Here is a 26,735-nt window from a genome sequence, read left to right on the forward strand (position 1 = left end):
CAAAATGTCACCCATTTTAGTGACCTGCCTAGTTCTTCTAGGCATGTGTGTTTGTGTTAAAGTGGTTGGTCCACTCTTTCGAACTGTATCATAGGACATGCATATTGGAGTGGGTCTATGAGTCAGAGTACACTGATTTATTATTCCTTATTGATTTAAGAACAGCTGAGGGAATACACCTCTTACAGCTGCTGTTCCACAGAGCATTGTTCTAGGTTTTTTCAAATGTTATATCTGGAGTCTGTAATCTGTTACCTCATTATGCCTGTGCAAAATTTACTTAACTTACCCCCTAGTCCACTACGCCTCTGGAGGGTTGGCCCTTTGCTTCCTATTATCTATCATTTACTCCTTTTCCCTAACATAGTGAAGATGCAATCCTCACCTTCCCTGATCAAATCCCCAGATCGCCAGCCTGTCCACTCATCTCAACCCTGGCATATAGGGGTAGGGGATGAGCTCACTGCATTACTGTTTGTAATGAGACAACTAGAAACTAGAAAGAGCAGCTAAAACAATGAGTTGTGAACTGAGAAAATAAGCACATGATTAGTTCTGACTTGAATGGAATATCTTCCTGATACAGTCAAGAATCCACTAGAAACTGGATCTTTGTCATCAACAGAAGAATTTCAGTAAGCAAGGAAATAAGCCCTTTCTAAAATGAACTTTCTCAAGGGGCTGAAAAAATAATTTTTACATGTATATAATTTATTAATATTATAGTCTCATATGATACAAGCATTTTCTCATCTAAAATGATACTATAAATTAGGAAACATACTTTCATTAAACTCTTGGGCCTCAGAATGTAGCACGTGGGTATATGAAATCTTTTTGAAATTTAAAATTATATTCAGCAGAAAACGGATACTTTTAAAACAATGTGCATTTCAATAACTAAAGAGTAAAACATTTCCCTTTACATCAAAATCAAAGATTATTGTACTCATTTTAATATCACTATATAAATATAAAAATGTTAACCAATACTTGCCTAGGTCAAATATTCCAGTTGCATTAACAAACATATACATAACAAATATGAACTTATAGCAAATGTCAAATTTCCTCATTATTATCTTCTCTTGACATCATGACTTTAAGAGCCTGAAGAGTGCCTTTTTTTGTTTGCTTGTTTTTGTTTATTTTTCTCTATGATCTCTAAGTATTTAGGCAGGAAAGAAAATGCAATTGAGGAATATTTCAGTTTTGAACAAGAGTCAGGTCAGTTGCAATCTCTTTTGGATACTCAGCATTTGAGAAAATAAGCTGTGAAACGGTGAGCTGCCACTGATAATGGTGGGAGAGGTTAGGCCATTTGTTCATAGTAGTTATCTACCCAATGGCTCTTCACTATATAAAAGAACTCCCATGGCCCCAGAAAAGAATAAACAGTTCATCATGTGAAAAGCAGGTTGCTCCCATCTGTACAAATTAACCTATTCTCTTGATGCTCAGACATCAAAAATATTTTATTTCGTGTTAAAACAGAAATGGGTTCCTACACTGCAATAGGGTCAATCTTTACCAGTTTCCTCTTCTTCTCCCCACCTGCAAACTCTCTGTCCAATTAAAATACTTGAAAGCGCACTTTTGTCTAATACTGTTACAACAGTGATGGTCTCGGATTAGAATATGACTGCTTTGGTCGACTTTGGTTTGGTGAACCCATTTAAAAAATCAAGTATGTGATATAGTTCAAAGTTTTAATAAAGGATTAAGGGTAACTGAGTGACAGTGAAATTTCTCATGTATTTGTTGAATGTCTACCAGGTTCAAAGCTCTGTGGTCTATGCAGCTTTATATCCCAGTTTCTTTGTATTTTGGGATCATGGCCCTTTGGTGACTGGTAAGGAAAAATACTGTAGTGCCACAGTAAAGAATTCTAACGTGGGAAGTACTGGGATGGGGGTGGGAGGTACCAGTAGATTCAGTTAATAAACTGTTGCTCCGGGTTCCAATAGCTTCATACCAAGTCTACATTTCAACATTGTGGAAGAAGGATTGGTTCAGGAATCCTTAATAATCCACCCAGACCATGATTCTTTTAAGAGCCAGTGATTTTAAACTAAATGACAACAATCCAAAAGCTTTGAAAATGGTCATAGCAAACCCTATCCAGACCTTAAACCTTGGCAGTAAGAACTTGAGAGTTTAAAGAGTCCAGAGGTAATTGTTTGTTCCTCGGGGGAGCAGGGGCCAGAGGTCAATTTGCAAAGCATCTCCCAGAGTCTGGTGTCATGTGCCTTGTCCCCTTGCCATGCAGCAGTTCTTTTATTACCCATATTTTGCTTTAACATTCTAAATGTATAGTCTCTAGGAATATTATGAGCATGGCAGGTTATTTTCTCCCTCCACAAATCCTGGTTGCATAATTTAACATAAAAACAATTTGGGGAAGAGATTTTTATCTTTCTACATTCTGAAAAGCTCTTACTGATACAGTTGAAAATATGCAATTGAAATGCTGCATTTTCTTAAGTATTCAATAAATATCATGGGTTTTTTTTTCTTAACTGCCTAAATAGGATAAATAAAACCACTCAGTTCTTTAAGCACAGCAAACATGAATCAAATAGCTTTTAGTCCATATTTATAAAAGGCAATGTGACCATCATAAGTTTCTCAATATTCCCTGTCACCTTTAAGCATTTCCATTTATTATTCTCAATATATTTAATAGCATACATATGTTCACAAAAAAAAAAAATTCTTCCCCGGGGCTTACCGTCAGCTTTTTCTTCCCCACATCTCTTAAAATCTCACCCTAAACATGACTTAAAACATGTTTTGAACAGGTTATATGAAAATCCTCTTTTGTGCTCAATGTAGACAGAGCCCCTCGGAATCCAGGAGAAAGCAATCACATTCCAGTTGTGCTGTCAGCGTGAGGGCAGAAGCTCCAAAGCACTACGTTCCTAGAGCTGTAAATCCATTGTGTTGCATGTTATAAATAAGAAAATTGCCCTGTCACAGCTACGGTTTGGGAGCATTAACATTTTTCTTTGCAACTCTCATTTTTAGCCTTTGCTGTTATTTTTTTTCCTTAGTAAAACTTAGTCTCTGGATGAATTCCTGTATCGCTAACCTACACGCCATAATTAAAAGAAATCAACCCCAACCCACCACGACAAAGGTGGCAGTCAGCAGTTAAGACAAAACTCTCACCGATTTAGCATGAGGTGGTTCTGTCTCTGCTGCACCCCCTGCCACCCGGCCTCCCCCCAGCCTCTCCCTCCATTTCAGCAAGCTACTTCACGTTGCATTAAGGATGCGTGCTGTGTGCTTTCGAGCTTTTAAGTTTGGTCTTCTCAACCATGACAACACAGTTATAAATTGTTCTCAGGGCTAAGCCACTCAACATCTTGGCACTTGGTTGTTTTTAACTTTCAACAATAGGCCCTGTTCACTCCCCTCCGTCTCAGTTCTTTATTCAGTGATCAGACAAGACACTGATGAAAGGCTGGTCACGGCTTCCCCCCATGGTATCAGTGTGGTGGCATGTGATGATTCACATGGGGTGTGTTTGATCCGAGAAAGCCCAGTCTCTGCTTATTCTTCCTTTGTTCTGTCATCTGGGGGAAAAGAGAGAGTGTGTTGAGCTGGTTTTTCTCACTTTTGCCCAGGGGTGGTGGGCTATGCAACATGGGGATGATATTTCCCAAGCACCTATTGTCTGTCTGGCATCATAGAGGATATATTTACCAAAAAAAAAAAAAAAAAAAAAAAAAGGAAAATATTTTTTTAAAGTGAATTTCCACAAACAGAAAAAAAAAAAAAAAAGGCAAACCCCTCTCTGTGGTTGAAAACAGGAACTATGGTTCTTTTAAAGCAGCCCTGACTTGTCAGATAATCATCACCATCACCGTAGTCATTTTAATAGCTATCACAGCTACTTTTGATAGTATTTTTACTACCGCTAATCATTTCACATGATGAAGGGGTTGATTATAGCATTGAAATGACAGGTCCCAGTGACGATCTGCCTTTCTGAGGAGTTAGGAATTGCCAGGATGGCAGAAAATATAATTTTCTATCAAAAAGTGAAAAGAGGCCCTTGTATGTTGGCATTTGCTCCCTCTTCCCCCTTCCATAGGTGGAGAAGAGTCACACAGGCGGGAATGGGGTAAGTAGAAGCCTCTACCTGCAGAGCTGCGGTCCTCCCAGCACAGAGTGGGGGTTCCTTATTGGAATTCACAGTTCTCTGTGGATACCAGTCTTGCTGCGGGGAGCCACAGGTCTCCCCTCACCCAAGGTGGTGACTGATTCCACAGCCCACCCCCAGCCCCAGCTCCAGCTCCCTGAGCACACTGACCTGCTCCTTGAGCTCTGCCAGCTGAGCCGACAGCTGTTTGACCAGACTCATGGTTGATTCCAACTTCTCCTGCAGGTTCCGAATCTCGTTTTGCTCACTGTCACCTTCATTGCTAACGAGGGACATGGCTCGCATCCGAGGAAACCAGTCTAAATTCTTCTCCTAGAAGCAAATGCATGTTCAAGAGCAAGGGAATAAGTATGGAAGAGAGCCTGAAGTTCTGTGGAGAAGGTTTATTTGCATCAACAATTTAAGTGTCAAAGTTTCTTAGTACTCAAAGCCAAAGGTACTGTTTCTGGCCCTGCCTGGGGATGGTCTGTGGGTGGGAATGAAGTGAGGGTTAGACATTGGTTTTCATGAGCTGGGGCAAGGTTTTAGGTATTGGAACAAACTTCCTATGGGCTCCCAGGGAGGTCCTGGGTAAAGCATTTAGCACAGCATCTGAACCCAGAGGGCATCTTGATGAATGATGAGGTAGGGTCTAGAGTCTGCGGAGAACAGATCCAAGTATGTGTGGGTACAGTAGAGGCATGAGCTATTTCTCCACCTACCCCCAACCTCCTACCCCAGAAGAGAAAGGGGTGGCTGCATAGGAGGGTGGTAAAAGAAATGTTTCAGTTCCAGCCACCCATGCTAAACTAGCTTACCACCCACTTCCCCCAGACAGGCTCTAAGCTCTGCTCAGGCAAGAGGGAAGTGGGAGGGCATGGCCCTAGGTTACTCTGTCTGCTCCCTTTGGAAACATTTTATGACAGTGAGGATGAGGTTTCAGAGTCAGACTTCCCCAGAGGGCAATAGCTGGTACCACTTCTGTTTTTCTAGGCAGACTGGGTGTAGGGGTGTGTGCATGTGTGCAGCCCTCCATTGTTGCCGAAACAAGTAGTTCACCAGATGCCTGGCTCTCTTGAAAACTCTGATTGCTTAACATCATAGAATCACTGTGCATTACTTATATTACACTTTTCAATCCTCAAAAGGGCTTGCAGGGTAAATCATATTGTCCCCATTTTGCAAATGAGACAACGAGCTGCTCCAACAGTTTAAACACCCATTTGACAAGCCAGGGAATGGCAGAGCTAGGATTTGAACCCAGGTGAGCCTTTCCACCACTGACTGGGTATGTCACCCCGCATCACTATTTACCTCCCTATTTCTCTAAGTCACCTTTTCCCCAGTATCCATAGCGTATGTCACCCCGCATCACTATTTACCTCCCTATTTCTCTAAGTCACCTTTTCCCCAGTATCCATAGCGGTGATCTTCCCACTTAAGAAAAGCCTACTGCAGGGGCTGCCATGACTGCTACCTGGCGAATCACTAGAATCAGGGTCGACAGAGTACCTTCCTCCCCTGAGGATCAGTGGGAAGGCCCGACCTATCTCCATCCTTCTGTCTCCATCTCGTCTAGCCATGAAGCTGTTGCTGGTGTTCTGCAGTTATTGTCACTGCTCAGAAAACAACAAGTTCTTTATGGTTCCCCACCCCCAATGCAGTGAAAAGGACAGATGAAGAATTAAAGAGAAAACATATTAAAGAATTTGAAACTGCATTTAAACAGCTGTAGCTAATTAGCATTTCAAAGAAAAAATGGTAACTTAATTTGAAGTGCAGAGTGACAGCCAGATTCATTCATTCAATCAATCCTTCAACATCTTTTTCCTGGTATTTAGAGGAGAAAATCAGATAAGATGTCTGCTCCAAGGGGCTGATGGCTTTGGACAGCTTCCACGAAAAATGGACTGTGTGTTGTGTATATCAGAATCCTCCGGGGTTGCCTGTTAAAACTGCAGGCTTCAAACCCACTACCCCTTTCCAAATCAGAACGTCTTTGGGGATGTGCGTGATTCCTATGTGCACTCCAGTTTAAGAACTCCTGTCGATGCAAAGAAGATAAATGATAACAGCTGGAGTCGTGGCAGGGTAGGGAGACAGCCTGAAGGGGAAAGATCTGGAATAGCTGTTGTGGAGAATGGGAAGAGGAAGCCAAAAAAAAAGTGCGCCATTAAATGCTGGTAGGGCAGGATGAATGGTCCAGCAAACTGGGAGACCATGACTTGTGGGACATCTGCAGAAACCATGGTTTTCCAACAGCTCGGGTGGACGCTCAGGTGAGGCAGAGCTGGACTGATGCAGGATGGTGTGTCCTGTGTCAGAAAGCCACAGTGCTGGGAAGCTAGACTGGCAGCAAAGTGCCAGCTGCACTGAGGGATGCTAACGCGTGGCCTGGTGGGCAGGATGAAGAACAGACCTGGGCTCACTGCTCTCTCAGCACTTAATCCTTTCAACAGCCCACTTCACTTCTCTTATCTGTTTAGGATCTATATTCTTTACAGTATTATGTATGATCAGGGCCTTATAAATGAAGAAACTGAGGCCAGCATATGGTTTTTAGCTGGGACCTCAACCTAGACCTGTCTGCATTGGGGTCTCTTGGCAAGACAGAAGACTCTGGACAGAAAGTGGGATGATAAAATGGAAGATTCCAAAGGTAGGACAAGTTCAGGAAATGAAGATTTTAGGGTGAGACTACCTTAAATCCACTAAGATATCAGTGATTTGGGAAAGTTAGTATTTATTGGTCACAGAGTTTAAGTTGGGGAAGATGCAACCCGGCACAGTTCCTGTGCTCATGGGATTGCTCATCCCGGTGGAGAGACAGACTTCCAGGCTGGTGAAAGCAAGGACAAGCCTGTGCTGGTGGGCTCTCGGGTCCTTTCTCGGAGTCCCCAAAAGCTGTTCTCGTTCCTAATCCCCTTTTGGTTTTCCTCACCTTTGTTTCCTCTGCTGCTTGTATCTTTCTCTGTTTTTGTCTGATTGTGTCTCAGTCTCTTCTCTCCCACTCGTGCGCTTTTGTTTTATTCTTGCCTTCCTCTCTACATCAACTGACCATTGTCTTAAACTAAAATACCGTGTGTCAGGAAGACTTCTTTTTCAGTAATGAATGCATTGTAGAGCCTTTTCTTAATCTTCAAGGAACTTGACTTGAATCTTTTACATCTTTCACTAAAATGGAAAAAAAAATTGCCAACCGAAATTGCTCTGTCCTCTTTTTTTTTTTTAAGAAAGCCAATTTTGTAAAAATAATTTTCACAACTGATGTTTCTTCAAATTGGTGCAGGAAGTACTTTTTTTTTTCACCAAAATTAACTCAAATACAATAGTGTTCTCCAAATAAATGCTGCATATGCTTTTTCATCAAAAGTGGCTCCCAATTAAATCCCCCAAGGTTCCTCTTTCTGCTCTAATGGCACACTGAGCAGTTTCCATGGAGGGCTCAGACTGAGCTGGGTGAGACCCTGGATTTTTGTCTCAGCCAGAACTACAAGACAGATATACAGAACAGGACAGCACTTCCTTACCGCGTTGACTTGTAACATGTCCACCGTCTAACGAAGCAGCCTGATTTGGTTCGTTACTTCTTAGTTACTCATATATGCTATGTACATCTTGTGATCATGCACATGACTAGTAGATTCCCATGTGGACTTTTGTTAGTCAATATGAAATCATTTCCTTCTTCCACCAGGAATGAAAATATTTGACCACAGAGTAGCAGAGAGTCAGAGAAGTTGCAGATCAACTTGTTAGGTTCTGAGGTTACAATGTAAGAACGTAGTAACTGGGGCACCTGGGTGGCTCCTTTGGTTGAACATCTGCTTTTGGCTCAGGACATGATCCCGGGGTCCTGGGATTGAGTCCCGCATTGGGCTCCCTGTGGGGAGCCTGCTTCTCCCACTGCCTGTGTCTCTGCCTCTCTCTGTGTCTCTCATGAATAAATAAATAAAATCTTAAAAAAATGGGGAGTGGAACTTGGGGAGTGGAAATTCAGAGCTTCTTGAGGGTTCTAAAATGCAAAGCTCAGAGATAAACTAGTCACATCTCTGAGAAAGGATACACAGAGCATGCCAGCCGTCACCCTCTAGCTATCCCTAAATTTACAAATAATTATCTTTCTAGATGGCCAGAAATGAAAAAAAAAAAATCAAATAGTACTTCAAACAGATCAATTTGATTGACTTACTTTTGGAGTTATTCAATAAAATGATCAGGGTGTCAGGTCCCTCAAGGTTAGCCGTGCTGCTTTCACATTCAGTTCTTCACGTGATATCACATTTATGCGAAAGAGTGGTATGGTGGTATGGTGAAAAGAGCACTGACCTAAGAGTCTGAACACCGGGTTCTGGTTTTAGCTCAGCCTAAAACTGGCTATGTGATATAAGGGGAGTGGGGGGCCTTATCCTCCAAGTCCCAGTTTCCTCATCTGTAAGACCAGAATGTGACCCCAGGTGGTCTCTGTGTCCCCTCCAGCTCATCACGAATTCAAGGAAAGTTTTACAAATCAAATTGCTGAGACAAGCCTTGAGCTCGCCAAGTGAACAGAGACATAGCATGGAGGCTAGAAACGACCTTGAAACCACAGAACCCAAGCTCAGCATATTACAAATGCCTAGCCTGAAACCTAGAAAGTTTAGGTTTCCTTGAGATCTTACATACAGTGGCAGATGTCCCTGCACTTGCTTTCCACTTCTGGACAAGTTCCTTCACATTACATAGTGGAATAGCTTTTATGGACTCTATCTCCGTTGACGCTTAACTGGCCAAGGGCTCAAGAACATGGAAGACTGAAATGCTTCTTCTCCTTGTCAGAGTGAGATTAAGAAGTAATGGGATGGGTTTCAGTGAACCAAGCTTTGGTTTATGTCCTTTTAGCTGTACTAGGCACCCATTAAAAGTTGCCTGTTTGGGGGATCCCTGGGTGGCTCAGCGGTTTGGTGCCTGCCTTTGGTCCAGGGCACGATCCTGGGGTCCCGGGATCGAGTCCCACGTCAGGCTCCCCGCATGGAGCCTGCTTCTCCTTCTGCCTGTGTCTCTGCCTCTCCCCCGCCCTCCCCCACCCCATGTCTGTCATGAATAAATAAATAAATAAATCTTTAAAAGTTGCCTGTTTGTAAACTAAACAGGCAGCAAGGATCGTATTCTACCTCACAGTACTAGATCCCACTGGTTGGCTGCCTAGCAAGTGTCAGGCACTTGAGTCATGCTCTGGCAAATACCCGCAACAACTCCATAAGGTAGAGACTGTTACCATCCCCATTTTACAGATGACAACACTGAGTCGGGAAGAGGATTAGTTACTTGCCCAAGGTCACACGGGTGTTGTAAGTGGCTGGGCCAGCCCTTGGCCTCCACCCCATCCAAGTGGAAATCTTGGGCTCTTTTCACTGCACTGTACTCCTCCTTCCTCATGTCTTATGGAGCGGTCACTGCTTAGCTTCTGAACTTGCCAAGAAAAACAGACCACAGTGAGAATATAATAACTTGAACCCCCTTGGTTGCTAAAGGTTTACGTATTGAAAATGAGAAACACAAAGCCTCTAGGCAGTGTATCAGATCCATATGCAGATACCCATGAAATGCAACTACACTTGACATTCATGGCAATTTTGCAGAGTGCTCTGAAGTATTGCTAATGAGGGGGAACACACTGAACATACCATGTATTATATTGTAATCAAATGCCAATAAACCATTTACTCTAGACCCTCACCTCTGTTTCCACTCTCCCTGACTATGCTGAGAATGTGCTGTCACAAGACCATTTTTGCTAAGGTCTTGGTTACCATCTCTCTTCTAAGCCTTCTGTTTATACTGCATTTTCCAATCTGAAATCATTTACAAAGCCTCCTAGGCTGACAAGTATAACCATTTCCCCAAAGCCTCAGTATGACCCACTGCATTCCTCTCTTTGCCTTCTGGTTTGAAGATGTCAGCAGAAATGGCTCTCCAAAGGAACACTACCAATGCAAATACTACCTACTTACTGGAAGGCCCCTGAGGGAAAGCATCATTGCTCCTTTCCCATAACTTTGGACCTACAAAAATATCCTGGAACAGGGATTCTTTCTGAAGTGAAAGTAATCCTTTTGGTTATGGGGGAATGCTTCATGCACCCCATCTCAAGTCTCTGCTCAGTGCAGTAGGGACATCGAGGGGAGTACTTCTCAACCTCTAACCAACATGGTGACTTTGATGGCAAGTTAGGCATTATCTTAAAAATTTAAGGGGTGTCCCCAACACTGGCATCTGGGTTTCTAGTCTCATGCCCAACCTCAAACACCCTACTTGCACATGACAAGTATTGCTTGATGTGTGCAACAAAAAGGCTTGTTCTCCTGGGGGTTCAGATGAAGAAGACCCTGGGTTCATGAGGAAGGAAGGATGAGCTGGAAAACATATACTTGTCTGGCAAACTAGGGACCGGAGGTGACAGAAAGGATCCAGCTGCGTCCTTTGAAATTAACATGCTATTCCTGGATTGACAAATAAATGAAAAACTTGGCAACTCATCCTATGTATTAAAAAATAACGTGTTAGGAACTGAAAGATTCATTTGCCAGTCTTTATCAACTGTATTTCCCTTCTATATCTCCCTGTTATTCTGTATCTGTATCTCTCTGTATCTTTCTTCTACAACTGGTGACTTCCCACAAATGTAGTAGAGTAACAAACTCGTGTGGTTTGAAAAATTTTAAATGTGGTAGCTATCCAAAGCAAATCTGTATCGAATGATTTTGTAAAGCAACAAAATCCCTTTATAGTGGCATTGTCAAACCTTGAAATATTTTTAAAATCTAAATGCTCAGATATCAAGTATGCATTACGTACATGAAAGTGGTTTGAACATGACAAAGCACTACACAAACATAAAGTATCCTTGGACTGCTGGGGCAAGATGCATAGAGGTTGGGCCCTCTTATAGCTTATAGTTGTGTAAGGCACCTAATGAATGCTCAGAGTGAGTAATGACCCCTGGTTTTACTGCTCTGCTCTTGCCTGGCCCCCGTCCATGGCCCCACCTCCAGGGTAGATGGGAAGGGGGCTGCTGGCCTAGGAGCCTGTCAGGAGATAGTCCTTGTTCCAGAAGGTAGAGAGAGAAATAATTCTGAAGAAGGAGAGGTACATGGTTATAAAGACAACAGGCCTATTTATCTCAGTAGGGCTGAGGGTTTGGAATAAAAAAAAGTGACAGCTGGGAGGGACTGGACACTGGTATAATCCTACAGCCCGTTTCTTATGCAGCACAGCCAAGGTGGGAGCAAGAATGACCTGTTGCCAGTGCGGGGCGAGCAGGGGAGCCGGGATGCTCACACCACATCATAGCCTTGCAGGCCTTGAGCTTCTGCAGGGGTGGATGTGTGCAGATCCCCCCATCTATGGCTTCCTCACCCTAGTAAGCCAGAGTGAAACAAGTGAGTGTGGACCTCCTCAGGTGAAAAGAGGACTCAAAACAGTTCAAAAAACTTTTATAAAAGTGTCTTAGGAAGGGTGTTAGGCACTGGAGTTTCTAAGACTCATGGGTCAAGATTCCTGTCCTTATATATTTCTAGACTGGTAGAGGAGCTAGGTAGTGGAAAAGGTAGCTGGTAATGAAGGTTGCAGCCTCCAGCAACAGGCAGAGGCTCTGCAGGCAGTAGGCCGACCAGAAAATCATTCCCTGGGGGTGGGCTGCATGCTAGATGGTGGGCCTTGGCTACTTAGGAGGTTGAGAGAACTGGGATTTCCAAAGCCTGCCTATACCAGGTAACCTGAAAATGCACCAGTGCTGGAGAGGAGGGCTCTCAGTAGGGACCTGAGAAGGAAATGATGGTACAGGTGATGACCCTTCAGCTTAGCTTTGTACTCAAGATGGCTGGTCCCACTGTGGACAGCAGGCAGGGCTGTGAGCAAAGACTATGGTCCCTGAAAACCCACCTTGCTTCCCATTCCTGTTCCTTATCCTTCCCTCCTTCCCAGGCTCCCTCTTAGAAGCTTCCTGTCCTCCATGATGAGAGGGCAGTGGCTGCACACAAGAGCAAAACTGTAGATTCTGTTTTGAATCCCTGACATAGTTAACATTGGGTGTCTACACAACACATCAGCTACATCTGCAAATGGTAGGGTTCTGATCTGTTCCCAACTGACCAGGCCCCCCACTGACAGAGAGCCACTGTGAGAGAGAGTGGTCCTTGGCCGGGAGGCCAATGAGGGCATGGGTCCAAGAGTAGCTTAGGGCAGCTAGGAGCTACAGTCCTGCTGTCAATAACTAACAGCATTACCAGGCAATAGCCAGAACACTCAGCGGCAGAAGGCTCTGGCTGTGGGGTACCTGTGAAGTGGGGTAGTGGGGGGCTATGAGGGATGGGGCATGGACCCAACTTGGAGCAGCAACCAGAGAGAGGGGAGTGGAGCCTAGTGCTTAGAGCTGCTGTGAGCCATCGGCTAGCTCATTCTGAGATACAGGACAGTACCAGACCCAGGATGGGAACCCAGTCATTGGTCCTGGTGATACAGTGAGCAGGGGGCCTGTCTGCCAAGTGGCCTTGAGTGAGCAAGGAACCAAACGACCTGCCCCAGCATTTCCCCCAGATTCCTACTGCTGGTGTGCCTACATAGGTGTTAAGTGTGAAACACTGACCACAGACACAGACACACAGACACACAGACACACACACATGCACAAGTAGTAAATAAAACTTGTGCATCAGAGGAGACTGTCGGGGATGCCAGATGGCTCCAAGATGCTCCCTACAGATTGCAGCGGGCACAATGCTAAGCTGAACAGCCAATCATTTCCCTTCCTGTTTGTGTTTTTCTTTCCTTGTCAATTCATGACTCCACTTAATCTATATTTTTATCCTTGAGACTTTAACTCTTTCTTAAACTTTTATTTTTTAAATTTCCATATTTTATCCTTAAGTTTCTCTTGGCCTCTTTATCAAAGAATACAAGTATTTCAGGGCACCTGGGTGGCTCAGTCTGTCAAGTGTCTGACTCTTGGTTTGGCTCAGATTCGTGAGATCGAGCCCTGCATCGGGCCTGGTGCTCAGTGGGGTGTCTGCTTCTCTCTCTCTCTCCCCCTCTCCTTTTATCCCTTCTCTCTCTCAAATACATAAATCTTTTAAAAAATGAATATAACTATTTCTTCTACAAATAATTTGAAGTATGAGCATCTGAAAGTCTCATTGGTGATAGACAAAAATGAGATCTCATTACAGTGAGATTGGGGCAAAGTATTTTTTTTAAAGATTTTATTTATTTATTCATGAGAGACACAGAGAGAGGCAGAGACATAGGCCAAGGGAGAAGCAGGCTCCATGCAGGAAGCCCAATGAGGGACTCGATCCATGGACCTGGGATCATGCCCTTAGCTGAAGGCAGACACTCAACCACTGAGTCACCCAGGCATCCTGTGGTGGTGGGCAGGGCGTCGGGGGCAAAGTATTCTGAACAGCGTATGGAATACTGGAGTGGGCATTTGTCCAGTTTGTGGCCACTCAGCATGTGATGTCCTTCTTGTATGTGCAGGGACCACCACTATGGAGTCTCGGTGGGAGGCAGGATCCAGCATCCAGCCATGGGAGCTGAGGAGGAAGGCTGCTATTGTTGTCTGTCCTCCCTGTGGCAAGAGAGCCAGTTGTGTGACCTTAGACTGGCCCATCACTTGCTCCTGCCTGAGATTCGGATGAGGAACAAGTGATGCCAAGAAGCAATATGAATTCCTTTTGTTTGCAATGGTGGCCGCAGTGACATCTGGCTGTAGTGAAGCCACCTGGTGTTGAGGCCAACTTCCAGGAGAAAGCATCAGTGGCAGTGGCACACTCCCTAGGTGTGGACCTCCCTGCCAGCTCTCTTCATTGGGATTCTTCTTGTTTTGAGCTTGATTGTCACCTTTTCCTACCTTCTGTACATACCTCCACAAATCCCTTTTCTTCCTAAGGTAAGCAGAGCTAGTTGCTATTGTTTACAATGAAGAATCCTGGTTGGTACAAGTATTGAGAAATTAATAGGACCAAGTGCTATTTAACACTGGCCAATTTTGTCCAGAATAAAGATGATGAACTTTTGGAGTGTTTAAGGGCCTTATCCAAGTCATACGGCTAAGTAATTATATAATAGTTATGTTTAGTAATATATGGTTATGTAATAAATATGATATTAATTTTTATGAAGTAAAAATAATAATCATGGATGGATTGAACCATGTAGAAAAGAACCATGTAGAAAAGTTTCATCAGTGTTCTTAGTAATAGCAACAAATTGGAAACAATTTAAGTGTCAACAAATTAGCCAATGATCAAAGGTAGTAGGAGACATCATAGTATGATGAACTATACAGCCACTATACATCATGGCATAAAAGAATATTTAAGGAACTTGGTAAGGATTCACAATAAATATTTTTGTGCCTTTCTTTAACTTATCATGGAAAATTCCAAATATTAAGTTTGGTGACTAGACTGGACCCATCATCTAGCTGCAATGATTGTTAATTCACAAGTAATCTTGTTTAATCTAGACCCCTCCTGAGTTACTCTCTGATTTTTTTTTGGGCCACCCCCAGGCCCTCACTCAGCCCTGGAGGACCGACCCTCTCATAAGCAGCAAGAGAACATAAAACAAGTGTCAGGCCCCAGTCTCTCTGAAATCCCTCACATATCTGTCCTCATCTTCCTCAAATCTGTCTTCAAGGTCATCTTCCTCGACTTTGCCATAGGCAGTGCTTTCTCATCCCCCTTCCCTGGGTGTATTTGTTCCTCCATACCAGGAATTCCCTCCTAGCACTCGATATGATATACTTACTTATTGTATTTCACGTCTGTTTGCCCTGCTAAAATACAACTCCATGAAGGCAGGAATTTGCGTCTGTCTCATTCATTCCTCTAGCTCAAGCACTGGGCCTGGTACTGGTAATACTTAGTAACTATCTGGTAAATCAGTCAATGCTTAGTGCATGAACGAGTCCCAAAAGCCTGGTGGGAGCCATCATGCCAGAGGTTAAATGTCCGTGGCACCTCTATAGTTCTCACTGGTGGAAGGGTCAAAGATGAGCTGGGTTTGGTAGCACCCAGTTTCAAGCTGAAATCACTACCAAGGAGAAGATAGTAATTTTCATTACCTAGCTGATAACTGATCTTCATTTTTCATTAATTATTTTGAAGCCCTTGAATCCAACCATGTCTGATGCTTCAGTTATTATATATTTTTATTTTATTTTTTTATTTATCCCATACCCTTACCTTTGCCCCTGGCAACCATCAACATGTTTTCTGTATCTATAAGCTTGTTTGTTTGGTTTCACATATAAGAAAGATCATGCTGTATTGGTCTCTTTCTGACTTATTTCACTTAGCATAATGCCCTTTAGGTCTATTCATGTTATCACAGATATTTTCACTCTTTTTTACGGCTGAATAAAATTCCAGTGTGTGTGTGTGTGTGTGTGTGTGTGTGTGTGTGTGTGTGATTGTGTGGTGTAACGTAACGTAGTGGTCCAGTTTCATTCTTTTGCATGTTATTGAAGACACTGTCCTTTCCCCATTGTATATTCTTGGCTACTAATTAATTGCAAATTAATTGACCATATATGCATGTGTTTTCTTCTGGGCTCTTTTTTCCATTCCATTCATTTTTGTGTCTGTTTTATTACCAATGTTCTACTGCTTTAATTATCAGAGCTATGTAACATAGTTTGAAATCAGGGAGCATGATGCTTCCAGCTTTGTTTTTTTCCCCTCAAGATTGCTCTGGCTACTTGGGATATCTTTGTAGTTCCATAAAAATTTTTTAGATTATTTGTTCTATTTCTTTGAAAAATGCCATTGTAATGTTGATAGTGACTGCACTGAAACTCTAGATTGCTTTGGGAAATATGGATGTTTTAATAATATTCATGCTTCCAATATGTGAGCATGGAATATCTTTTCATTTATTTATGATTTCTTCCAGTTCTTTCATTAATGTCTTGTAGTTTTTGTCATAAACATCTTTCGTCTCTTTTGTTAAATTTATTTGTAGGTATTTTGCTCTGTTGATGCAATTGTAAAGGACATTTAAAATTTTTCTCTTTCTGATAGTTCATTATCAGAATTTTATATACTGATTTTGTATCCTGAAATTTTCCTGAACTTGCTGATTAGCTCTAGCAGTTTTTTTTTTCTTTTTTTTTTTGGTGGAGTCTTCAGCATTTTCTCTATATATTATGTCATCTGTAAATAGTGATAGTTTTACTTCTTCCGTTCCAATTTGGATGCTTCTTATGATATTATTAATTATTTATGGGTAAACAATTACACAGAGGACAAATTTGTGAACTGCTTAGTTTTTAAACTTTTGAGTATCCATTTCTGATTTCTTTTTGTAAAGAACACCCATTTGATAGAACCTGTATGACACGGGCACCTAACATATATTGTTGGTAAAATGGAGTTGTTGCATATGGCACTAATGATATAGGTAAGTTGGGTAACCTGATTTTTTTCAATAAGATATATTGTTAGTATGAACTATTTCTTTTTTTGGTTGTTCTTTACTAATCCAAAGCAAATATCCTTCCTGTCTCTTCTTCTTCAACATGTATTTAATGAGCACCTACTAGGTAGTAAATACTCTTCCTGGTACTGGCTAAAACACTAAACAGTTAAGAAAGAGTTCTTGCTTTTTTTGGAGCTTATATTCTAATGGAAGGTGAATGATGAAGATGATGATAAATCAGCATCAACGAAATAATTTCAGGTAAGAGTAAGCGCTCTGAAGAAAATGATGGTTTGAAAATTATCTTGGGGGAAGAAGGTGTTACTATAGACTGGGTAGGCCATGAAGGCTGCTATGGGAGGTGATGTTTGACTGACAAGGAGGAGATAACTTTGCACAGAAATGAGAGGACAGAGTTTAGGGAATAATAATGTAAATGACCCAAGCTGAACATGATGTTGGCATATTTGAAGAACATAAAGAAGACTGGGTAACTCAAGTGAGGTACCATGTGAGAGACAGGGAGTGGTAGAAGGTAAGAAACCAGATGCGAGCAGGCATGAGTTATGGACAAGCTCTGTATACAGAGGGAGCTAAGAGGATTTGGGCTCCCAACAGACGAATGGCAATTCCTGGTTTACAGCAAAAATACAAACACACATACATATACACACATACAGACACAACAAAATAAAACCGAACACTTTGGCTGCAGCATGGAGAATGCACAGAGAATGGACATGATAGAGATTCTTATGGGGAACCACCATCTGCAGGTGGGCATTAATGGTGGCTTTGGCAAGAGTGGTAACAATGCCAGCCAAGGTGGCTTTGAAATCAGTAAATGAGTGTTTGAAAATGCATACTTGACAGCACTATTTCTTGTAGGGTAAGATTACATTCACAGAGATCAAAATACCTCATTAGCATGATTAATGTGAGCAAACAGACTGGATAATTCTGCCTCTCAATGATTTATTAGGCCAGAACCACATAGCTGTTCCCCCAGAGAAGAGAACAGGGTCGTGCCATCGTGTTCCAACATCTGCATTCAGTGACACCATGTTGGTAGCCTGAAATCAGCCACGGTGGGACTACTTACACCATGGAAACCAGAACTGGTTGTTACAAATTAACAAACACTACTGGCAAATGTCCTTAACTAATAGAGATGATGAAATCCTTAAAGATAATTTAAATTAAACCACTGATCCAAAGTCACATACCAGAAGATCATGGCAGAACCAGGATGACCGTGGAAATCTAATACACCAAAGGCACCCTTTCTCTTCCTTCTTTCCTTTCTTCCCTTCTTTCTTTTTTAAAGATTTATTTATTTGAGAGAGAGAGAGAGAAAGAATGGGGAGAGGGGCTCAATCTCATGACCCATGAGATCTTGACCAGAGCTAAAACCAAGAGTTGGACGCTTAACCAACTGAGCCACCCAGGTGCCCCAAGACACCTCTTCTCTTAAAGAGTACAATTATGATGAGCAGTGAGTAATGTACAGAATTGCTAAACCACTATATTGTACACCTGAAATTATATAATTAACATTATATTGGAATTAAAATTAAAAACTTAAAGTCTCTTGACCTTAGAATGTGCCACGACCTGAATTTATTTTTACTTTCCTGGATTCATGGTTTAGTAACCTTTTTTTCTGAATCTTTGTTATTCTATATCTACATATGAAACAAATTTCATCAAGATCATTCTGTTTTTAAAATAAAAAATGTCAACAATAAAAACAAAAAGTGCAGTTTATATTTTAAATATGATTGGGAAAATGCTGAATAGCTTATTACGGCAGTAGACTCACAGTGGCCTAGAGAAAGATACATCTGAGAATTTGGGGGCCGGACTCTTACAGAAGGGTATGCGCAAACTTTATGAAAGAAAACGTCTGGATATCCTCATGCTCTCATCTTCTAGAAGCAGTCTTTTTTTTTTTTTTTAAAGCAGTCTTAAGAGAGGGTTTTGGATTTTCAAATCATGCTGAGGTTCAAATAGGTTCCGTTTTGTGCTTTAATCATAAAAAGAATAATTTGGCTCAGTGCATGTTTCAGTTAATTTACAAGTTGATAAAATTCCTTCTAAAAGTCAGAACAGCTTTTCTGCAAGTGCTATCTGATAGTTTGACACAACTCTCCCTATATTTTCTCTCAAATATAATCATCTCCATTTTATATGACTGATTAGAAGGAGAGTTAATAATAACAGATTTCTTTTTTTTAAAAGATTTTATTTATTTATTCATGAAAGACACAGAGAGAAAGGCAGTGACAAAGGCAGAGGGAGAAGCAGACTCCACGCAAGGAGCCCAATGCAGGACTCGATCCTGGCACTCTGAGATCACTCCCTGAGCTGAAGACAACTGCTGACCCATCCAGGCGTCCCTTATAACAGACTTCTATGTAGAGCTCAGAGAAGATTATGTCTACAATTTTCTATACAGTGTCTATATAGTGTCGGTTAAGCATCTGACTCTTGATTTCAGCTCAGGTCATGGTCTCAGGGTTGTGGGATTGGGCCCTACATCGGGTTTTACGCTCAGTGGGGAGTCTCTCTCTGTGTATCTCTCTGCCTTTCCCCCTCACATGCATGAGTCTCCTCTGGGCTTAGCAGCATTATCACTAACTGGGCAATGGTTAGGAATGCAAGTTCTCAGACCTTACCCCAGACCTGCAGAATCAGAAACTCCAAGGTTGGGGCCCAGTGATCTGTGTTTTAATAGCCCTCTGGGTGATTCCAACGTACACTAAAGTTTGGTAGCCAACACTCCAGATACCACAAGACCTAACCAGTGATACCTTAACACCACTAATCATTGGATGAGCCTTAATGAAAATTCTTAATTGCACTCATGTTACACACTGATGGAATAATAACATAATTGGTTGGCTAAACAGGGACACATTTGAGCATGAAAGGAGTGCTATTAAAAATAATGCAGAGACAGGGGTATAACCTGAACTGTTATACTCAAAACTATAGTCCCTCTAGGTTCCATTAAAACCTGGGTTATCACTTATGGTATCTGGATCAACTAGTCAGAAGAATGAAAGAATACTATAACAGAATTAGTGTGGCCTCCGTAGATAGAGTTTCATTTACGTATATAAAGTGCTGAGAGGTCCATTTTGAGATACTATCAACTAGGAAGTCATAAGTATTTTGGTCATTTTAAAATTGTCAATATTTTGACATTTCTCATGGGAGTGGTCCATATTTGCAACTCTCATTTCATTATTTCCCATCTTTCTTACAAAATGGATTTACACTAACCCTCTCTGGAATTTCTCCTTTATTCTAATGACCTTGTAGAAAACCCAATTTTTTTTTCCCTTAGACTTTATCATCACTGGCCTCTCCACCAGCCTCTAAATTGTTTCAGATGTCCATCACCAAAGATCTGGGGCATGGTCAGGATAAAGATCTGAAGTGGTTCTTTTAGGTCAGCACAACACAGACCTAGCAATAAATTCAAAATTAGACCAAGATGATGTGCCAGGATGCACCAAAGAAATCTTACACTCAGGCCAAACGTCTTCATTAGCATCAAAGAGCTAAAATTCCTTCACTAGATTTTTCAAATAGGACATCATGCAGATTGAGGGACGCTAAATAAAAAAAATCTGAATTGAGTCCAAACCAATATGCTCTTCTGGGATAGGGGCAAGTGGGTGTGATGTCAAAATGGGCCGGAACTTTCATTTAGATGATAGCTTTACAGAGTATAGCTGTGGCCACTGTCTAGCTGGCTCTGGGACTTAGACCCATGGCAGCATGGTGCACAGCTTAAACTAGAATTTTACCATGGCCATCAATGCATCAACAGCTGACTGGTCGGGTCGATGGCCCATATGGTACTGAACACAGTGAGCAACAGTAGCCACAGGTGATGACACAAACTCTTCCAAGCAGCTGTTACACAGTGACAAGAAGTGAGGTGATTTCGGGTAGGATGAATAAGAGGGATTGCCAACGATGAAGCAGAGTTTTGGGTTGCCTGATGGGGCTGCAAGAAGAGTATAATATACTATCACTCCAGAGGATGGTGGTTCTTTTTGAATAATGAATGGCTCCTGGCTGATTATAATTATGAAATGCCAAGTCACAGAAAGTACAGAGTTTTGGTGAACAAGAATTACGCCATGAGTCATAAAGCAGTTTTACACAATTGCAGTGTGGAAGCAATTGTTGATCTTACAGCAGGTGTTGCATTCCTAGTTTTTGTGCAGTTTCACAAATAAATCCTTCAATTATTAAGAGTAGGCTATTCAGGTTTTATGCCTTTTAGCCTTTTTTCCATTTTTTGAAACGTTTTCTTATTTGTTTTTACCGAATATCAACCTGAGAGAAGACTGAAAAATTCAAATACTAAAGCAGGGGCGCCAGGGTGGCTCAGTTAGTTAATCATCTGCCCTCAGCTCAGGTCATGATACCCCTGGGATCAAGCCCCATGTGGGGCTCCTTGCTCAGTGGGGAGTCTGCTTCTTCTTCTCCTCCCCACTCATGCTCTCTATTACTATTCGTCTGCTCAGATAAAGAGAGAAGCTCTCTCTGTTTCTTTCTCAAATAAATCACTAAAATCTTTAAAAAAAATTACTAAAGCAATTCTTATGAGTAAAACTTGTTTCTGATACATGATGGAGCCAGTCAGATGAAACAATGTAATGCTTGGTTATTATTGGCTGTTGTCCACAGGGCTCGGTGCTGATTGGGACTCAGATGCTGCCCTGAGACATTGTACAATGTATATTGACTGACTTTTAGATTGGTTCCTAATTTAGGTACATATCTTGACTCCTCAATTACATTGGAAAACATCCTGAGAGCTGAAACCATATATATAAAAGTTCATGGCCCCCATAGCAGCACAAGCTCATCTTAATCCTACATTTCTCCTCCAGCTTGCTTCTACCTACCTCGCTGCCCTCCTCCCATGGCTGACTTGCCCCCTCCCAGATCCATCAGCTTCCCTGTGGCTGGGGCACTGCTGTATAATAACCAGGCTGGTCTTTGTCCCTGGTCCCTAGGGGGAGACTCTTAGGTCCTTGGAATTTCCCAAATGATAGAAATGTCTTAATTCTTCCCAAGCCCCTTGGATCATACCTGACCAGCTTCAGGATGGAAGAGATTCACTGGAAAGACCAATCACACTTGATTAAAGGGTTGGGATTTTGAGTTCACTTGACCTCCAGGGAGGGGAGGGAGGCCGAACGTTGAGTTCAATCATATTGCCCATGATTCCACAAATCTGGCTTATGTAATAAATGCCCAATAAAACCCCTAGACAATGAGGTTTGGTGGAGCTTCCTGTAAATACTCTGATGCACAAGGAGGTGACAAAGCTGGATTCTGTGAGGAGAGGGTCCAGAAGCTCTTTGTCCCTCCACTCCCCCAAACCCTTGTCCCATCCATCTCTTCATGTAATTGACCCTCCTGGTTTGTATCCTCTATAATAAAATGTAATTGTGAGTACAGTGTTTCCATGAGTTCTGGGAGTCGGTCTAGTGAATCACTGAGCCTGAAGGGGTGGTGGGAATCCCTGAATTTATACCCAGTCTGTTGAGAAATGCAGGTGGCCTAAGAACACTGCAAGTGTGGTTGGTGTCTGATGTAAGAGGGACCACATCCTCTAACTGTGTTAGCTCTTAGTGGTCAGTACCAGAGTTAAGTTGCAGTATTCCTAGTTGGGCCTAATTTGGAACAGGTAGGTGTTAGAATGCGCATCAACGCTGTTCAGTGTCTCTGGTTGTGGGCCCTGTGGCCATGAGCTGCTGCAGGTGGCAAGAAGGGGTGGCTGCCAAGGTAGCAGCGGTGAAGAAGCTGCAGGACAAATAGTCCAGGTCACTGGGCTAGATGGGCATTTGCACTTGCTAATTGTTGGTGGTCTGAAACCTATAAATAGCCAATATTCGATTTTTAAAAACTTTTTAAAAGAGAGCCATAGAAAACAGAACATACCCAGACACCTACAGCTATATACACACCTAGGATAGAACCATGCAAGGGAGGATTTGTACAGGGTGTGCTTATGGCAAAAAAGAATAAAGTGAAAAGGCTGCTGTTGGATCACAATCTTTAATAAGGTCTCTCTTTACCCCCTATTCATTCTGCCTTTGGGGTCAGGAGCAATTTAAAATCTACCAGCTGGTGAATGTTTTGTGGATTGAAACTATTTACTCTAGTATGTTCTACCCATTTTCTTGTCAGGGGTGGATTTTGTGTATTACAAATAATTGACATTGCACCAAAAAGTGAAAGCACTGACATATTTTTTTAATAATACATTTTCCTAGCATCAAATCTAAGCTCCTTTCCTAGCCTAGGGGGCCCCTGCATGATCCAGTCTATCCCTCTCTCCTCCCACATCCTTGGTCACCGTTTGTCTTCCTCACCAGCTCCAGCCACATGGGTTGTCCAGCTGGCCCTCCCTCACGTCCAGCCTATCCCTGTCAGACTGGCTCTTCCTGGTTCTAAATCTTCCCATGGCTTGCTCACTTATCCCTTGAGGTTTCTGCTCAAACTATCTCCCCAGAAATGCTGTCCTTGACTGTCCAATCTAATAGAACTCCATCCCTGTCTATTCCTTTACCTTGCTTTGTTTTTTCCTCCTCATTCTCTGACATGATCTACATTAAACTATTATTTGTCTGTTCCCAATAATAGAGCACGAATTCTAGGAGGGCTCATTTGGTTTTGTTGTGCATGTTCTTTGAGCCTAGAAAAGTGTCTGGCTCATAGTAGGCTTTCAATAAATGATGGCTGAAAAAAGGCAGAGGTCAAAATGGAGGATGCAGAGACAGAAAAGTGTTCTGCTATGGCTACTGCAATTTTTACAAAGGTCCAGAGGTGGGGAATATTCAGGTAAGAGGTAAAGGGACTTGTGCCATGCCGGGAGGGTCCATGCTCCATGTTAATGCCAACCAAGGTAAAACCACTCTTGACAGTCTCCAAATAAGAGGATGCTTAGAGGGCAAAGAACAAGTAAAGCAAGCTGTGACTCCAATATTTGTCTGAATCCCAGCTTTGCCTGTCATTAGGTGTGTGATCAGAGAAGATTATTATTTAAGTTTCTCTGAAAATGCGAATAACACTTATATTTTAGGATTTCTATCAGGATTTGATAAAATGATGTAGAGGAACCAGAGCAATGCCTTTCACTTGTGGGGAAAAAGAGTGCTGACATGTATCACATGCTTCTGGTGGTAGGAGAATGGAATGGGAGTTAGGGTAGGGCAGTGTGGGTATAGCATGTGGCAGCACGTAGCTGGCGGCAAAGAGGACAGAGTGAGTGGAAGAAGTCATCTATAGCTGGCCTCATGGATCATGACATCCCAGAAGTCAACAGATTTTCAAGGAGTCACCCCAGAGTGAGTTTTTCAACTTTCCCATACTAGATGGTATTTGGGAGTTAAAGAGGGTTTTCTCTCCACTTTGCCCCACCTCACTGCTGAGTCACCTTGTGGGAATGAGGAGCCCATTCATTTGTTCCATATCCCCAAACACAACTTTTGCCTTTACGTGTCCACTTTCTAAAATGTCGATTCCACAAGTCAGGCTTTCAAAATCAACTATTTGAAAATCACTGGCACACCACCCCCAGAATGGGAAAATGCTATTTTTGTCTCGGTTTCTCTGCAAGGGCAGCCTGTGGTCAGGCTTCCTAGGCCCACACAGAGCTGACCCCATTTGCGTATCTGGACTGTTACTTTGAAAGACAGCTATGAGGCTTTTTTTCCTAGGGTGTTTCAGCTCTTCCACATTTTACTAAATACACTATTAATCCCCCTTTACTTCTTCTCTTTTATTTATCTTACCCAACGGACGCAGAGAACCACTTCCACACATCAAGTTTATCTCTTCCCTCTCCTGTTCTGGCCTCTTTGTCACCTTTCTTCAAGGACTACTGTTTTGGAGAAATGATGTTGACCCTTAGTTTTGCCTGGTCCCAAAGCCCATGGGTATGCTATGAATCATGTTAAAGAAGACTTGCCCTTGAAGCCATTCTGGGCTTCACCATAACCTTGTGCTTGAAAATTAGATTATAGGGGATGTCTGCACTTTGGCCCAGTTTGTGGCTTCAGTGTACTGCCAGTGAACGCATGCCTACTTAACTTTGATGTTGACAAGCTTTTTCATGTCCTAACAAACAAGATTTATTTGGATTTAGAATTTATCACCAGGAATGGAAAATTGATGGTTTTGCCAGTGTTAGTAGCCAAGATTTCCAAGTCCTGTTGAACTCAAATTTATCCTTAGCTCTCCAATAGATGTTCTGTTACATCTTATAAATGTCACCAGGCAGATATGAATATACATTTTTCTTTCTATTAAGATTTTGATGTAATTTGATTACAGCTTTATGTGCCAGTCATAAATATTTTTAAAAGCTATTGTAGTCATTCATCCCAAAGATAATCATTTTTTGGAATCTGGGGTACTTGTTTAGAATTTAGAAGAATGTTATCAGTAGCCTCAAGCTACTCAAGCCTCAATTTAATGGTTGGGTTGGGTTGGGAATGACGCTCTTTATTGGAATTATAGAAACATCTATTCAACATTACTTAAGGTATTTGGCTTTGATTTATATCCCTGGTCATAGTTTATGTGTCACAGAAGACTGAACATAAGTTTCCCACATTTTTGCTCCTCAGAGTAATCTGCCTCCCCCACACCCTATTGCTTCATAATACTTTTTTAATTTGCTGAAAAATGTGGGGAATGATTTGGCAATACTACTATATAATGTTGACTGTATTGGTTTAGATTGTGCCCAATTACCAACTGTTTCTGGATCAAAAGGTAATCTAATTATTTTAACTTAAAAGACAGGTTTAGTCTAATGTGATATACAAAAGAACCCCAAATACATTATTTAGGCTAATGTGATATATAAAAGAACCCCAAATACATTATTTACTATTCATTTCAAAAGACTTCTTTCCTAAAGGAAGAACCACAGGATTTCTGTAAGTGACAATTTCCCCAGATGCATTAGAAGCTTGATTCAATTTTCAATACAAAATACATTTATATGCAACATTCCAAAGACATGCCTACTGTAAAAAATGAGGGAGAGATTATTTTGATGTGTTTTACCAGGTTAGGCAGCTAATTTAGAAAAATCTTATTTATACTGACAACCATTTTATTGCAAAGTCAAATTTTATAGGATGAAAGTAGCTGATGCAATGTGCAGTGTAAACTTTCTACCAGCCAAATCCCACTTTTAATACAGCATCTCCTGTGCTCATTCCCTGAGTCACAGTATCACTGTCTTATTGCATAGAATTCCACTGTAACAAATTCACTTATGACAGCTGGAGCAAGGCAACGAGATGTTTTTGATATGCCCCGCCTCGGAGCGGCTTGGAATCCAGGGGCTGGAGGGCACTGCATTCCCAGGCTTCCAGCTGGGGTCAAAGTGCTACAGCTCCATTAAGCAGGCTGCAATTACCTGCAGCCACACGTCACCAGATGGTGCGCAAAGCAGCCTGCCACCTGGCCTAGTTCATTGACAGCACTGGACAGGCTCTCCCTCAGAGCTGGTCACTGGCAATTTATCTCCACCCTGGGCTGAAGATCAAACCCAGAGCTCACAAGGATGTATTCTTTATTGAAAATAAAACAATTTACATAGTGCTTTTGAAAATCTAAAAGCCAACATAACATTCTAGAAAACATGTCTTTCTAGGTTTCCCTGCTGTCACATGCTCATCAAGACCACTTAGATTTTTTTTCTGCTTATTGCCTGGCACACTCAGCTCAGCAAGCACCCCGCATCTGGGGGTGGATGCACACATGCAAGAATGTGGGTAGACTTTTACTATCATCACTCCCCCACCTGCTACTTCTGGTTAGTCACTGATTACTAACATTTGCTTATTAATAAATCTCTCATGTCGTATTCTTTTCCTCTACCATAGTGCTTCCAGGGTTCTTAAAACCATCACCATAAGGGCACCTGGGTGGTGCAGTCTGTTAAACGTCAGGACATTTAGTTTTAGCTGAGGTCATGATCTCACGATCACTACCCTCAGCAAGGAATCTGCTTGAGATTCTCTCTCCTTCTCCCTCTGCCCCTCCCATTTGCTCTCTCTCTATCTCCAATAAA

The 26,735-nt window shown here is 42.0% G+C and overlaps 1 protein-coding gene across 5 annotated transcripts in view; it reads right to left on the reverse strand.

Annotated features, from left to right (window-relative positions):
* Positions 1–690: 690 nt before the first annotated feature.
* ITPR2 (inositol 1,4,5-trisphosphate receptor type 2) overlaps positions 691–26,735 on the reverse strand; it is a 471,510-nt gene continuing 445,465 nt past the window's right edge. For all 5 annotated transcript variants that reach the window (XM_041735326.1, XM_041735324.1, XM_041735322.1 and 2 more), the window contains 2 exons: positions 4,319–4,480; positions 691–3,578 (listed from right to left, as the gene is read on the reverse strand). In XM_041735326.1, the coding sequence (XP_041591260.1) occupies positions 3,492–3,578; positions 4,319–4,480 (249 nt within the window). In that variant the 3' untranslated portion in view covers positions 691–3,491. The remainder of the gene's footprint in view (positions 3,579–4,318; positions 4,481–26,735) is intronic.

This window comes from Vulpes lagopus, chromosome 21 (assembly GCF_018345385.1).
Source record: "Vulpes lagopus strain Blue_001 chromosome 21, ASM1834538v1, whole genome shotgun sequence".
NCBI classification, from domain to species: domain Eukaryota; kingdom Metazoa; phylum Chordata; class Mammalia; order Carnivora; family Canidae; genus Vulpes; species Vulpes lagopus.